The following is a 14,696-nucleotide window of genomic DNA, read 5'->3' as shown; positions in this document are numbered from 1 at the left end:
CGCAGTCAATCAAAGCATGTAATTGTGTATTACGGAGAGAGAGAAAGATAGAAAGTCATTTGTTTGAATGCAAGCAGGAAGGAATCTTGATTGCTTTAAAACCCTTGCTAGAAATGATTGTCAAACACCAGGCTCTAAAGGAATCCCCTCCCCTCCCCATAACCAGGGTACATCCCATCAAGCCAAAAGTCTCTACCAGTGGAGCTTCCAGCAGAGCAGAGGTTCAATATTACCAAATACTGTTAGCAAAACAACTTGAAATTGAAAATAATGGCAATTAATTTACTATAAATGAAAAAATATGGAGGGTTTTCCTTGGTCCATGCCTGGTGTGTGAAGCTGGGTTAATAGTGTTGCTTGCTGCGGGTATTTGTGACTTTTCTGTGTCGCAGGGAGGGGGGCACCAGGCATACGAAACTGCGTTTCACTGTCTCTAAAGGCGGCTTTTTCATTTTTCTCTTCTTGACAGGGATAGAATGATGCTACTAAAGTTAGAACAGGAGATTCTGGAGTTTATTAGTGATAACAAGTAAGTGATCATCATGAAAAAGAGGTTTGTAACTTACACTTTAGGAGCCTGGGCACCTAGGGGAGAAGAGAGTGGTTGATCTGGGGTCTGGTTGAGGCACATTGAGCCTCAATCTCTCTTTTGGTGTCAGGGCAGCTTTGGCTCTTTTAAGACCTTCTGATTTGTGAGGCTTTTCTCCTCTCTCCTCAGCAATCAGTTTAAGAAGTTCCCTCAGATGACCTCGTACCATAGGATGCTGCTGCACCGGGTGGCTGCCTACTTCGGCATGGACCATAACGTGGACCAAACTGGGAAGGCGGTTATTATCAACAAGACCAGTAACACACGAATGTAAGAACAACTGGGCTGGCATCCCCTTGCCCTCCCTTGCCCTCCCTTGCCCTCCCTTGCCCTCCCTTGCCCTCCCTTGCCCTCCCTTGCCCTCCCTTGCCCTCCCTTGCCCTCCCTTGCCCTCCCTTGCCCTCCCTTGCCCTCCCTTGCCCTCCCTTGCCCTCCCTTGCCCTCCCTTGCCCTCCCTTGCCCTCCCTTGCCCTCCCTTGCCCTCCCTTGCCCTCCCTTGCCCTCCCTTGCCCTCCCTTGCCCTCCCTTGCCCTCCCTTGCCCTCCCTTGCCCTCCCTTGCCCTCCCTTGCCCTCCCTTGCCCTCCCTTGCCCTCCCTTGCCCTCCCTTGCCCTCAGTTCTGTGCCCATTTTCACCCGTCTCACCGGGGCTGTTTCTTCCCGCAGCCCTGAGCAGAGGTTTTCTGAGCACATCAAAGATGAGAAGAATGCAGAGTTCCCGCAGAGGTTTATCCTCAAACGAGATGATACCAGCATGGACAGAGATGATAATCAGGTAAGGGGTGGCGATGGGATATCTGCGTACTGCCTGAAAGTCAAACGCAACTTTCTCAGCTGAGAACAACTCCAAATTTCTCTCGGATTTCCTGCAATAACCTTATTTAATAGAAGCCTCCACCCCACCCAAGAAGCAGCTTCTAGATACATAATGAAGCCTTTACAAATTACTGTGGAAATGGATGAAGAGTTTGTGTGGGTTGTGGGAGTTTTCTGTACCTTTGAATGCTCCAAAGAGCGGCCTTTAGTTTTTTGGCCCCCGGGAACAACCTGTCTGATATTCCTGATCTGTCCTTTCCAAATCAGGCAGAGTTCAGTGGTTGCGCTTGAGCCAGGAGGTGGAGGGCACTAAGGTCTCCAGGATGTCAATCCCTAGACACAGGTGTCCAGAAGGTGGGCGCAGAGGCACAGGCTGCGTCCTTGCGTCCAGGCGTCACACACGCTCCGTAATCCACACCCTGCGTTAAAATACCAGCAGCCGACTGTGCCCCCTGCTCCCGTTGGCAACCGCTGACCCGCTGAGATGTGTTTGTCCCTTCAGATCAGGCTCCCCTTGCAGGATGGGAGAAGGAGCAAATCTATAGAAGAGCGAGAGGAAGAGTATCAGCGGGTCAGGGAGCGGATATTTGCACGAGAGGTAAGCTTGGATGGCTCGCTTGCCAGGTACCCTCCCAGAACTTTGCGGCACACGGTGACCTTTAATATACAAAGAGGTCAGATCTCACCATTGCCTTTTCAACAAATATCCCAGTGTTCTTGGTATTTACCATTGAATTCGAGCTCCTAACAAAGATGTCTAAGACACCAAGATAGAGGAGCCGCACCTCCCCAGTCTGCTCATTCCCAAACTCCCTGTTTTGGGGGCAATGGATGCGTGGGGACTGACACAAGGCAGTTTTTCTCCTTGCTGCCCATCAGGATTATAAGCTCCGCCAGCTTCTCTCCAGCGCAGCTTTGAGCTCCTGACCGAGCTGCGCTGGCCTTGGAGCATCAGGCGGAGCTTTGTGGCTGTACAGGCTGGAGCTGAGCAGCACGTTTATTGTCTTCCTCGCCAAGTGTCTGGCTGGGTTGTGGCTTCCTTGAGATCTCCTCGAAGCGGGAGCAGCGTTCCTGGCTCACGTCTGGCTCGGGCTGCTGCGCTGAGCGCCGTCCTGGAGGCAGCTCCCCACGCCGTGCCAAACGCTGCGATCGGGGGCGATTCCAAGTGCCCATCTGTCGTGGATCATGTTCAGAGTCCAGCTCCTTTCGCTGCTGCTTTTGAGAGTCTTGGGGACGGTGCCTTTCATTTGTCCTAGCGGGAAGAGAGGAGGATGTTGTATGTCTGGCCTTAATTGTTCCATTGACAAAGCTGCTGCTGTGGTTTCACCGGAGCTGGCAATACAACCACACAGCCACTCACTCACCCCCCACAACAGGGGAGAGAATCAGAAGGGAGAAACTTGGATTGAGATAACACAGTTTAATAAAATAACAAAATACTAATACACTACTAGTATATAAAATAGAAATAAAAGATAGTCAAGGCGATTCCTCATGAACACGCTGAGCAGCCAGTGCCAGGGAACGGCACCTGGTCCCAAAGCCGATCCCAGAGAGAGAAAAGAGGAGAAAGGCAGAAAGGCTCAGAGGCCTCTGCAAAATGGTAAAAGCCAAACTAAACGTCCCAACCAAAAACTCCCCCGGCTGCGCCCCATAGAGAGAGTGGAACAGACAACCAGAAGATCCCAACTCTCCTTAAATAATGAGCAGGATGCTAATGGGCTGGAACACTGTGATTGCTCCGTGTGGGTGTCAGTCCAGCTCTGTCCGTCCATCCCCTTCCTCGCTGCCTCACCCCTGTGGGCAGAGCTCAGAGTGTCCTTGGCTCTCAGAGCAGAGCGATTCAAACCATGAACCCTGTGCTGGGCTGGGATCTGCTTGTTCTCAACCTGAGTGCAAATCATGAGCGTGCTGGCTGGGAAAGAGAAAGGTTTGTCACTCCAGGATGTAAATTAACCCGTTTTCAGTCCAACCAGCGCAGCTGCCTTAGAGCAAGGAAGTCAGGAGTTGAGAACTGAGATTTTTGAACTCTTGAGAGATCCCGGGGTCGCAGGTATCAGGAAAGGCTCCTGACGGCCTGGGTGGAGAGTCCAATGGGACTGGGGTGCGGAGGGCTCAGCAAGACTCCGGAGTGACCACATAACTGGTGTATAGCATCAACTGTGTCCAAGCCCCATGCTGTCAGTCATGCTCCTCTTTGCTTTGAAATCACCTGGGTTTGCTGTTTTCAAAGTTTCTAAGTCTCCTTTTCTTTCCTTCCCATCTCCACGTCTCTTCGGCGCTCCCAGGCTGGCCAGAACGGATATCTCACCGACAGCAGGTTAGTGCTGTTTCGCAGACACTGTTTGTACCTCTGCGAGGCCTGCGTGGCTCCGTAACGATGCTTCTTTCTGATGTTAACCGACAGAATCTCCAAAGAAGGCTTTTCTTCTAGTTCTCACAAATGAAGGCAGATTTTTAGGTATCTCGGTGTGACTTCTTTTGTACATCGTCCTGCTGAGCGAGTTTGCCCCATGCATGGCTGCTTGTGGAGTTAGTGAAGTTGTATTCTTTGCAACATCAACTCCGGAGTCCTTTCTTTGCTGATTCATCAGTTAAAACGGAGGGGTGGGAGGTGAATGGCAGGGAGGAATGGGGAAACCCAAAGGACAGGGAAGCCCCTACAGTGGCAGATCAGCACCCAGACAAGGTGGGGTTGTCCCTAATCGCCGATTATAAACGCCACGCTACTCAATGGTGGCAACGAGGTGTCTCAGGCTCTTATTTCTGCAGAGGGCACTGGGAGCATGTTTGAGCAGCGTGTTCGTGTGAACCCTGCTGGCCTCTCGTTTAATAGCTGGAGCTCTAGAGATGAAGCGTCTCTGTGCAGGAACGGGCCAGAAGGATCCAAGGAGGTGCAGGAACAGCTTTGGCTGTGTCCTCAGTCCCTCGTGTGGCTCGGGCTGTCCTTAGAGAGACATCTCCATGGAAAACGCGGTGTCCTCAGCACAGTTACATGGACTTTAGGAGCTGAGCTGCAGCCAGGAGCTGTTGTGCACGGTCCCTAAAGGGCTTTGCTAACCTGCTGTCTTTGTTTTGTGCTTTCCATAGTGGGGAGAGACTTCAGAGTTCAGGCTGCAGAGGCTGAGCTTGACAGCGGTGCTTGTTAGGTCAGCTGTACTTTGGGGTTCGAGGCTGCGTAGTCCCAATTCCTTCACTCCTTTAGGGGAATAACCCTTGTACTGGTTTTCCAATAGATGTGTTTTGTCTCTCAAGTGCTCCCAGCAGCCCAGGACATCACCTCAGAAGTTCCTTCCAATCTTTTCCCCTCCACAAGTGCAGCGTTACATGAGCACCTCTCCCAGTGTTGCCTTCACCGTTCCTCCCCAGCAAAGGCCCAGGAGCCCATTCCTCTGCTTACGATCCTTTACTGGGCTGATAAACCAAGTTTACTGCTTGGAATGTTCTGCTGATGCTCCACCGAGTCCTGCTATGGCCAGACCTGCTGTGGGGCCGAGGAAGGATGATCAGTGGGAGCACAGCTCTGAGCATAATGATATCCCAGCCTGTGGGCAGAAAGCTGTAGCAGGACCGGTGTGGAAAGTGGTCTCACAAGATCTCAGCCGTGTCTCGAGGCCTCTGTTAAAAGCTCCCTGTTCTGAGACAAGGCTTTAGCGAGGGATCGTGCTCTGACCGGCCTGGCTTCCCTTCCAGGCTGGGCTCTGGCTGGGGCCAAGGGCTCTCAACACACGCCAAGGAGATGAGCAGTGGTTGGGTGTTCACAGTGCATGCCCAAGAACGCTGTGACCTGGGTTGGTTGTTGCTGTCAGATCCATACGTGAAGCGCCGTGTGGCAGAGCCGGCTGCCGTGGCTACCGCGGCGTTGCCCGCAGGTCCTGCTGCTGCCCCTCTACGCCGCAGCCGCCGTCTGACTCCCCTGCTCTCCCCAGGAGCAACCGGGACGGTTTGAACCGCGCCTCGGGCAGCCGCCAGAGCAGCACGGAGAGCGAGGTCAAGTCGCTGGAGCCTCGGCCGTGGAGCAGCACAGACTCAGACGGCTCCATCCGCAGCCTGCGACCGCCCGTTACCAAAGCCAGCAGCTTCAGCGGCATCTCCATCCTGACGCGGGGGGACAGCATCGGGAGCAGCAAAGGCAGCGCTGCCAGCAGAACGTCCCGGGCAGGTACTGAACTGTTTCCCCGCACACCTCCTGCCAAAGGGCACCTGGAAGACGTGGACTAGGGGCTGGAGGACGAGCTCATGACACTCTGGTCAGTGACAGGTTGTTGTGGTTGAACCTGAGTTGGCAATTCAACCACACAGCCGCTCACTCGCTCCCTCCCACACCCCCCCAGTAGGGGAGAGGATCAGAAGGGAAGGGAGAAACTTGGATTGAGATCAACACAGTTTAATTAAATAGCAAAATACTAATACACTACTAGTAAATATAGATAGAAAATAGAAATAAAAGATAGTCAAGGCAATTCCTCATGAACACGCTGAGCAGCCAGTGCCAGGAAACGGCACCTGGTCCCAAAGCCGATCCCAGAGAGAGAAAAGAGGAGAAAGGCAGAAAGGCTCAGAGGCCTCTGCAAAATGGTAAAAGCCGAACTAAACGTCCCAACCAAAAACTCTGTCCATCCATCCCCTTCCTCGCTGCCTCACCCCTGTGGGCAGAGCTCAGAGTGTCCTTGGCTCTCAGAGCAGAGCGATTCAAACCATGAACCCTGTGCTGGGCTGGGATCTGCTTGTTCTCAACCTGAGTGCAAATCATGAGCGTGCTGGCTGGGAAAGAGAAAGGTTTGTAATGCAGGAAGAAAATTGACCCGTTTTGGGTCCAACCAGCACACTGGTTGAAATGGAACACGGTTGGCATCATCTGAATGGGCAGGGATGTGCCAGACACAGTGACAGGATCTGACCCCCATCCTCCCGATGTTTTTCTCTGCCAGGTACCAACCCTGCCATGCCTTTCTCTGTTCCAGGTTTGGTACTCGGTGCCCCTGAAGCATGCAGCCAACCCCCTTCGTCACAGCCCAGCCGCGGCCTCCTGCCCTGCACAGCCCCGCAGCCGCAGCCCCAGGGCCTGGCGCCCGCAGCCCAGCAGCCGCCAGCCATGAGTAACCACATGCTGTCCCAGGTGAGTCGCTGCGCCGTGTCCAGGGCTCCGGGAGCTCCTCGGGCTCGTGGGTGGGAGGTAGAAGCAGAGAGAGGGGCACATAGGGAAGAGAAGAGTGGTGCCGCACACAACAGAGTGGGGTCAATACAGAGGTTGCACTCTCCCGCCGCTGTTGGCCACCGCTGGCCTTTGGGGCCTTGTGTCACCGTTCATGCCAGGCGAGAGCTGCTTTGTGGACATGCTCAGCCTTCCACAAAGCAACTGGCTGGGCTGTGTGTCTTCACAGAAAGACGAACGCCCCCCCTGTTCTGGTCTCTGTGCTTTCCACCCCCCTGCAATGCCCCCTCTGTGTGTTTGCAGTTGGCTCACTTGACTAACCTGGTTGTTCCTTCTTTCTCTCCTTCCTTCCTCACCCTCCTGCCCTTTTCCCACCTGAATCTCTCCTCCACTCCCTTCTCTGCTGGTCTCAGCCGGTCCCAGCGCTGCAGCCCGTTCAGTATTCTCCAAGCTCCTGCCCCCAAGTCCTCTTGCCAGTCTCTCCACCCCAGCAGTACAACCTGGTATAAACCCCATTTCCTCTTCTGCACTGTCTCTGTTGTACTCACGTGCTGTGTTTGTGTTGTATGAGCTTTTGTTAATCAGGTATGTCGCAGACAAACCCAGCGGGTTTGGGGTTCATGGAGGCTTTGGGGTCAAGGCAGTGGGATATCCGAGGCTGTGGGACATGTAGGGGCAGGGCACTGATGTTGGAAAGAGCCTGGGGAAGGGCAAGCGCTGAGCCCGGAGCTCCGCTGGGAAGCGACGCTCATGCCCAGCGATGGAGCCCGGGGGCTGTGGATGCCCCGTGCTCCCAGTCGGCCGCTGTGTTGTCTCCACCGCGAAGGGTGCGCCCCATGGGACGTGGCCTCTGTGCTTGGGGCCACCCCTGGCCCTGTGAGGCCCTGCATGTCACCAGTGTCCGCTGAGTGTTTGGGCCCCTCGCATGCTCCTGCCCCCTGTCCTGCAGGATGCTCTCGGTCTGTGGCTCATTGCTGGGGACTTTTGCTGGGCGAGCCCCTCCACACAGATTAGGGAGAAGGGGTCTGGAATGTACTCAGCAGAGTGATGTCCTACATGTTGTTGTCCTCCACGCTGTCCTCCTCCATCCTTCCCGCTTACCCCAATGCAGGCTGATGAACTCAGCAACCCCTTTGGGCAGATCAGCCTCAGCCGGCAGGGCTCCACGGAAGCACCGGATCCTTCCTCGGCCATGTTCCAGTCATCCCTCATCTCCCAGCATCCTCAGCAGACAGGATTCATCATGGCAACCCCTGGGCAGCCCATTCCCACCTCCAACTACTCTGCCTCAGGGCACACAGCCCCCACACAGCAGGTGCTGCAGCCCCAGGGCTACATTCAGCCTCCCCAGCAAGTAAGAACACGCGCGAGCCCAGAGGGGACGTTCATTTTGGCCCGGAGCTGTTGGGAAAGGGGCTACCAGGGAGCAGCCCAGAGAACCAACCGTTCCTTGAGAGCGGGTACCTTCCTTTTCGTGATGGATGGACACACAGGGGTCCAAGCTCCAGGTTGGCATGTGTCCCTGCTGCACCCCCTTGTCCCTCTGAGCTCACAAGGCACTTCTTTGGAGGCCCCCCTGGCCATTCCTGGCTTGTAGTTCTGGGGAGGGACAGTGATGAGGCTCAGGACTGACAGCTCTAAGATCCCCTTGGGGTCCTGCAGGCCATTATGAGCTCTGGGATTGTTCCCCTGAGCTGTGATGAGGATGGTTCCTCCTGTGCTCTTGCACTGCTGTGCTGGGAAGGGCTTGGTTGTGGAGGCTGGGAGGAGCGGGAAGGGGCCGCGGTTCCCCGAGGAGCTTCCATCTGGCCAGAGCCAAAGCCCTGGGTGGTTTCCTTCAGCAGAAGCCAGGCCAGGTGAGAGAGGAAACTGCTCCTAGGGGACCAGCTTGCTTGGTCCCGCTCCCTCTTGTGTTCTCATCGCCGTGTTTTCTTCATTGTGATAGATTCAGGTTTCTTACTACCCTCCTGGGCAGTACCAGAACTCCAGCCAGCAATACCGATCTCTCAGTCACCCAGTGGCCTACAGCTCCCAGCGCACTCAGCAGCTCCCCCAGCAGTCCCAGCAGCCTGGTAAGGGGGTGCAGAGTGGGGAGGTGGGGCACGTTTCCCTTTCCCACCGCTCATGTTGGCTCTTGGGGGTCTCCCGTGCGCTGTCTGGGGCCGGGCTGTTCTTCCCTGTCTCCTCCTTGCTGGACTTGCTGCCTATAGAGCGTCTCTTGCTGGTGCAAACACAAGTTGAAATTGGCTTGGCTGCAAAGGCTGGTTTAGGCTTTTCCCACCCTCTCAGCGTGTATCACGCACCGAGGTGCCGCACGGTGGATTTAAAGCCAGGAGCTTCTTTCAGGTGTTTTACATTTGCCACAAGAGAAGCCCTTTTCCCATTCTCCAGCAAGAGGTGGGGCAAAGCAGCATCTGAGCCCTCATATGCCAAGCCTCAGGCTGTCTCTTTTGAGGAACCTTGTGCCATTTAAACCTCGTTCTGACAGGTTTACAGCCAGTGATGTCCAACCAGCAGCAAACGTACCAAGGTGTGATGGGAGTGCAGCAGGCGCAGCCCCCTGGGCTCCTCAACAGCCAGAGGAACAGCATGGGGGGCCAGATGCAGAGTATGATGGGGGTGCAGCAGGCACAGCCCCCCGGCCTTCTCAGCAGCCAGAGGAGCGGGATGGGGAGCCAGATGCAAGGCCTGATGGTGCAGTACACTCCGCTTCCTTCGTACCAGGTAGGCAGCGGTTGCTGTTTGACGAGGGGCTGCTGGGGACGGACCCTCAGCTGTGCAGGCCTTGTGGGACGTGCCCTGTTCTGAGCATGAGCGACAGAGCCAAAGACAGAGATTTATTCACCTGGAGAATACAGTGCATGCTGGCCAGCTTGGGAAGGGCACGTCCACGTTGGAATTTGCGTGGGACATGTCTGAGTGCTATTGCGTTTGCAGAAAAGCTGGAGGGGCCGCCCTTGCCTGGGCAAGACAGCTCAGGGATGCAGTAGACAACCATCTGGCATCTCTTCTACCTTGTATAGACCTCACTGGTGTCTCTAGGGCCAGTTCTTCCTGCTCGGTTACCTGTTGTTCCATGGGGCTGCTTCTTTCCTCCCTGCGCAGGTTCCTGTGGCCAACGAGTCCCAGAGTGTGGTCCAGCAGCCCTTCCAGCAGCCAGTGCTTGTACCAGCCAGCCAGTCTGTTCAGGGGGGAATTCAGGCTGGAGGGGTACCCATCTACTACAGCGTCATCCCAACTGCCCAGCAGAACGGCACCAGGTAAAGCTGCTGTATCTGTGGCCTGCCCAGGGCGGGAAAAGGATCCGGCTGAGAGGGCACAGCATCCCCCTCCTGCAGCCGGGCACCAGAGGTGCTGGCCAGCTCTTGAGTTTCATAGAATCATAGAAGCATTTTGGTTGGAAGAGACCCTCAGGATCATCGAGTCCAAGCACAACCTCACCCAACTCCAGCACTAAACCATGTCCCTAAGAACCTCATCTAAACGCCTTTTAAACCCCTCCAGGGATGGTGACTCCAGCACTGCCCTGGGCAGCCTGTTCAATGCCCAGCAGCCCTTTCCAGGAAGAATTTCTTCCTAATATCCAACCTCAGCCTCCCCTGGTGCAACTTGAGGCCGTTTCCTCTTGTTTTATCACTTGGGAGCACAGACCAACCCCCTCCATGCTCCAAGCTCCTTTCAGGCAGTTCAGAGATCAGAAGTTCTCCCCTCAGCTCCTGTTCTCCAGCTGAACCCCCCAGGTCCCTCAGCCGCTCCCATCACACTTGTGCTCCAGCCCCTCACCAGCTCCATCACCTCCTCTGCACTCTCTCCAGTATTTCAATGTCCTTCTGGTGATGAGGGGCCCAAAACTGAACACAGGATTCAAGGTTTGTCCTCCCCAGTGCCCAGAACAGCAGCACAATCACCCCTCTAGTCCTGCTGGCCACACTATTCCTGATACAAGCCAGGATGCTGGTGGCCTTTTAGGCCACCTGGGCACACGCTGGCTGTCAAGTTCACCCAGTCCTGTCTCCCAGAGTCAGCACATCTGGCCGCAGCTGTCCCGCACCGTGTTCCTCCGCAGCCAGCTGTGTTTCCAACCAACTCACATACTGAGGAGCTGGTCGAGCTGTTTCTCCCCATCCCCAGCACCTCACCAGAGCTCTCTCTGCTCCACAGCCCTTCGGTGGGGTTCCTTCAGCCACCTGGCTCTGACCAGTACCAGATGCCGCAGTCCCCGTCGCCCTGCAGCCCGCCACAGATGCAGCAGCAGTATTCAGGTAAGAGCGGCTGCCGCTCAGCGCTGGCACTGATTCTGCACATCAGGTTTTGTAAGGGCTGCGGAGTGAACGGAGCTGCCGCTTCACGGCCAATCCGGCAGCTTCTGCGCAACGGGCTTTTCCTCATTCTCACCCATCCCACAACCCGCTGGGCGTTATCAGAACGTGGCACGGCGACTTTGGCCTGTGCCGGGCATCTCTTTGCCATGGTGGGTGGGAGCGGGCAGAGGGAGCTGCTGTGGGCGATGCTGAGACTCCATCTGCTGGCAACGCGGCTCAGTGTCAGCAGGACAGTTCATGGAAGCAGCGTGGATGGCGGAGCATCAGGATTCCTGCATCCTGCTCCATCTGCTGGGGCTGGTGAATTGGGGACAGAGCTGGAACCAGGATCCTTGAGCTCCATGCGCAGCTCTGGCATTGGATCTTCTGCCTAAAGTTTTGCTGTGATGCTCAGAGAGGTCACCCGAGTTCCCTTCAGCTTGGCCCCTCTGCTCACGTTTCTTCTGGGTTAAAAGTCATCGCTCTCTGATGTAAACTGTGATAACAGAGAGAGATTCTGGCCAGGTCTTGGTGGGGGGGTTTTCAGCAGAAGAAAGAGCACAAAGGGAGTGTTGTAGGGAAGAGTGCGAAGTTGTGGAGCAGCAGCATCCCCGTGCAGAGCCCGGGCAATACTGCTGCTGTCGTCTCTCCCCAGGGGTGACTCCTTCAGGCCCTGGTGTGGTTGTGATGCAGCTGAATGTACCCAACGGCCCCCAGCCCCCCCAGAACCCTCCCGTGGTGCAGTGGAGCCACTGTAAGTACTACAGCCTGGACCAGCGGGGGCAGAAGCCAGGAGACATGTACAACCCAGACGCCAGCGCCCAGGTATTGAGGGGACTGGGAAGAAAGCAGCTCGTCTTTGGGGGAGGGAGAGGACCCCAGTGTCCGTGCTGGGGTCATCCCATGGTGGTCACGAGCACCGGGGCTGTCTAACGCTTTTCCCCCCCCCAGGCCAGCACCCAGCTGAGCAGCCCCATCACGTCCCCCACCCAGTCCCCAACGCCGTCTCCTGTCACCAACCTCAACAGCGTCTGCACGGGGCTGAGCCCCCTCCCCGTCCTCACACAGTTCCCCCGGCCCATGGGCCCAGCACAAGGTAAGGGGAAGGAACAGAGACAGCACATGGCTGGGTCTGTCCTACGATTTCTTCAACTATTTGCTTCCTTTTTGCAGGTGACGGGCGCTACTCATTGCTGGGCCAGCCCCTGCAGTATAACCTGTCCATCTGCCCCCCGCCGCTGCTCCACAACCAGCCCAACTACAATGCACACCAGGTAAACCCCCCCCAACCCTTTCACTGTCCCGGGCGCAGACCTCAAAAGCGACAGGGGGTGCAAGGTTCATTGAGGTTCCTTCATTCGCCTTCACAGCCGTGGCCTAGTCAAGTTGGGTCTTGCCCCCAGGTGCTCCGTGGGCACTGCGAGGCCGCGGCGTCTCTCGGGTGACACGCTGCCGTTTTTATTCTTTAAAGGGGCAGACTGGAATGAAACATGGAAACCGGAGCAAGCGACAGGCCCTCAAGTCTGCGTCCACTGACCTTGGGACCAGCGATGTAGGCAAGTGACCCTCCCCAAGCGGTTCCCCCTTCGGCTGGTCCCCGGTGCACGTGTGTAGTTGGCATTGGCAGAGACTCCAGATGCCGTGTCTGCCCACATCAGCATCCCACAGAACCTGTGGCCACCTGGGCCCTGTTCCTGCTTTTATGGGGGTTGGAATGATGGAGCTGGCAGAACTCCCGGGATTTTATTCCTCTTTGGCAGCAGAAAGTGAGTGTCCAAAGCCCTGAGTCATCTTGTCCCCATCATTGCCTTCCCAACTGGTTTGTTCATCCATTTCCCAGTGGGACCAGGAGCTGCAGAGCTCTTGTCTTTGTAAAGGGCTTTGGGATCCTCCAGGTGTGGCTGAAATCCCCAGGGGGTCATTTCTCCCCAGAAGGGAAGGGGCTCCCTCACATTGGGGGGTCTCCGCTCGCTCATCGCGGGGGGAAGAAGAGGGACGTGTCTGTCCTCTCCCTGCAGCAACACAAGACTTGCTAGCTGGGCACGAGCCAGCCAGCCTGGAAGGGAGACAGTCTTCACCAGAGGCTTCATGCTTGTCCCCTGTGTCACCTCCATGTCACAGCAGCAACAGCAGCTGGCCGCGGGGGGCCCTTTAAGAGCTGCTTGCCAGAGAGCTGTCCCCCTCCCCGCGGCTGGCGTGTTCGTTACATGCCGCGTTAATATTAGCAAAGAATCCATTCAGCCAGCCCTCCGCTAAGCCCAAAAGCCGGGGCTGGAGCCAGGAGGCAGCAGGAGTGTTTGGGTACCACAGCGCAAAGAGGTTGGTGTGACGCTGGAGAAGCGCGGTCGGGATCTGCACGTGTCGACGTCCGCGGTGGCGCAGCCTTGTCCTTCTCCCTCCCGGGGACAGAGGGCAGAGCGCTGCGCTACCTCCCCATCCCGGTGCCCAAAGATCAGGGTGGGAACGCCTGGGAAAGCCAAACATTGCGAATGTGGGGGTGTTGTGGTTGAACCCCAGCTGGTGGTACAACCACGCAGCCGCTCACTCACCCCCCAACAGGGGAGAGAATCAGAAGGGAAAAACTTGGATTGAGATCAACACAGTTTAATAAAATAACAAAATACTAATTCGCTACTAGTAAATATAGATAGAAAATAGAAATAAAAGATACTCATGCTGAGCAGCCAGTGCCAGGAAACAGCACCTGGTCCCAAAGCCGATCCCAGAGAGAGAAAAGAGGAGAAAGGCAGAAAGGCTCAAAGGCTTCTGCAAAATGGTAAAAACCGAACTAAGCGTCCCAACCAAAACTCCCCCATCTGCACCCCAGAGAGAGAGCGGAACAGACAACCAGAAGATCCCAGCTCCCAACTCTCCTTAAATAATGAGCAGGATGCTAATGGGCTGGAACACTGTGGTTGCTCCGTGTGGGTGTCAGTCCAGCTCTGTCCGTCCATCCCCTTCCTCGCTGCCTCACCCCTGTGGGCAGAGCTCAGAGTGTCCTTGGCTCTCAGAGCAGAGCGATTCAAACCATGAACCCTGTGCTGGGCTGGGATCTGCTTGTTCTCAACCTGAGTGCAAATCATGAGCGTGCGGGCTGGGAAACAGAAAGGTTTGTAATGCAGGAAGGAAATCAACCCGTTTTGGGTCCAACCAGCGTGGGGACAGCTCCGCACCGCGCTGCTTTCCTGGGTGTCAGCTCCCCTGTGCTGCTGGCACCTCTGACGCTGTTTCTCCCCGCAGTGCTGGGCCGAGTGCTGGAGGTGACAGACCTGCCCGAGGGCATCACGCGGACAGAGGCCGACAAGCTCTTCACCCAGCTCGCCATGGCCGGTGCCAAAATCCAGTGGCTCAAAGAGACTCAGGGGCGGCGCGGAGACGGCGGCGGCGGCGACAGCGCCGGGACTCCGGAGAACGGCAGGCACAGTGACCTCGCTGCCTTATACACCATCGTGGCCGTGTTCCCCAGCCCGCTGGCTGCCCAGAACGCCTCCCTCCGCCTCAACAACTCCCTCAGCCGCTTCAAGCTGCGCGTGGCCAAAAAGAACTACGACCTGCGGGTGCTGGAGCGGGCCAGCTCGCAGTAGGGCGCGCGGGCACCCCACACACTGGACCGTGGGCACTTCCCTCTGCCTCCTCCTTTCTGCCCTCCCGCCCTCTCGCCCTCCTTCCTGGATATATTTATATGGACATAATTAAGAGACAAGAAATCGATTTCTTTTTTTTTTTTTTTTAATTATTATTTTTGGAGTGATGCCCGTGCCCGCCCACCTTCCCCTGTGTATATTGTTTTGTTAAGCACTGTGTTGAACCGCACATACAGGTGTTGATTGGTATGTT

The 14,696-nt window shown here is 56.0% G+C and overlaps 1 protein-coding gene across 3 annotated transcripts in view; it reads left to right on the top strand.

Annotated features, from left to right (window-relative positions):
• The window catches only part of R3HDM2 (R3H domain containing 2), a 30,913-nt gene extending 16,217 nt beyond the window's left edge, over positions 1–14,696 (top strand). The window contains exons 7-24 of one of the 3 annotated variants that reach the window (XM_082073683.1): positions 470–529; positions 719–859; positions 1,254–1,362; positions 1,924–2,001; positions 3,692–3,723; positions 5,333–5,565; positions 6,368–6,522; positions 6,972–7,061; positions 7,670–7,912; positions 8,504–8,630; positions 9,047–9,282; positions 9,664–9,818; positions 10,720–10,820; positions 11,515–11,684; positions 11,811–11,955; positions 12,033–12,133; positions 12,331–12,415; positions 14,100–14,696. In XM_082073683.1, the coding sequence (XP_081929809.1) occupies positions 470–529; positions 719–859; positions 1,254–1,362; positions 1,924–2,001; positions 3,692–3,723; positions 5,333–5,565; positions 6,368–6,522; positions 6,972–7,061; positions 7,670–7,912; positions 8,504–8,630; positions 9,047–9,282; positions 9,664–9,818; positions 10,720–10,820; positions 11,515–11,684; positions 11,811–11,955; positions 12,033–12,133; positions 12,331–12,415; positions 14,100–14,443 (2,605 nt within the window). In that variant the 3' untranslated portion in view covers positions 14,444–14,696. Of the gene's footprint in view, positions 1–469; positions 530–718; positions 860–1,253; positions 1,363–1,905; positions 2,002–3,691; positions 3,724–5,332; positions 5,566–6,367; positions 6,523–6,971; positions 7,062–7,669; positions 7,913–8,503; positions 8,631–9,046; positions 9,283–9,663; positions 9,819–10,719; positions 10,821–11,514; positions 11,685–11,810; positions 11,956–12,032; positions 12,134–12,330; positions 12,416–14,099 lie in introns of all 3 variants that reach the window. The other 2 variants (XM_082073682.1, XM_082073684.1) reach the window with 2 other exon arrangements.

Source organism: Streptopelia decaocto, assembly GCF_964273445.1.
Source record: "Streptopelia decaocto genome assembly, chromosome: 27".
In the NCBI taxonomy this organism is placed as follows: domain Eukaryota; kingdom Metazoa; phylum Chordata; class Aves; order Columbiformes; family Columbidae; genus Streptopelia; species Streptopelia decaocto.
Note: the sequence above shows the minus strand (reverse complement) of the source record. Positions and strands in the feature narration are given on the sequence as shown.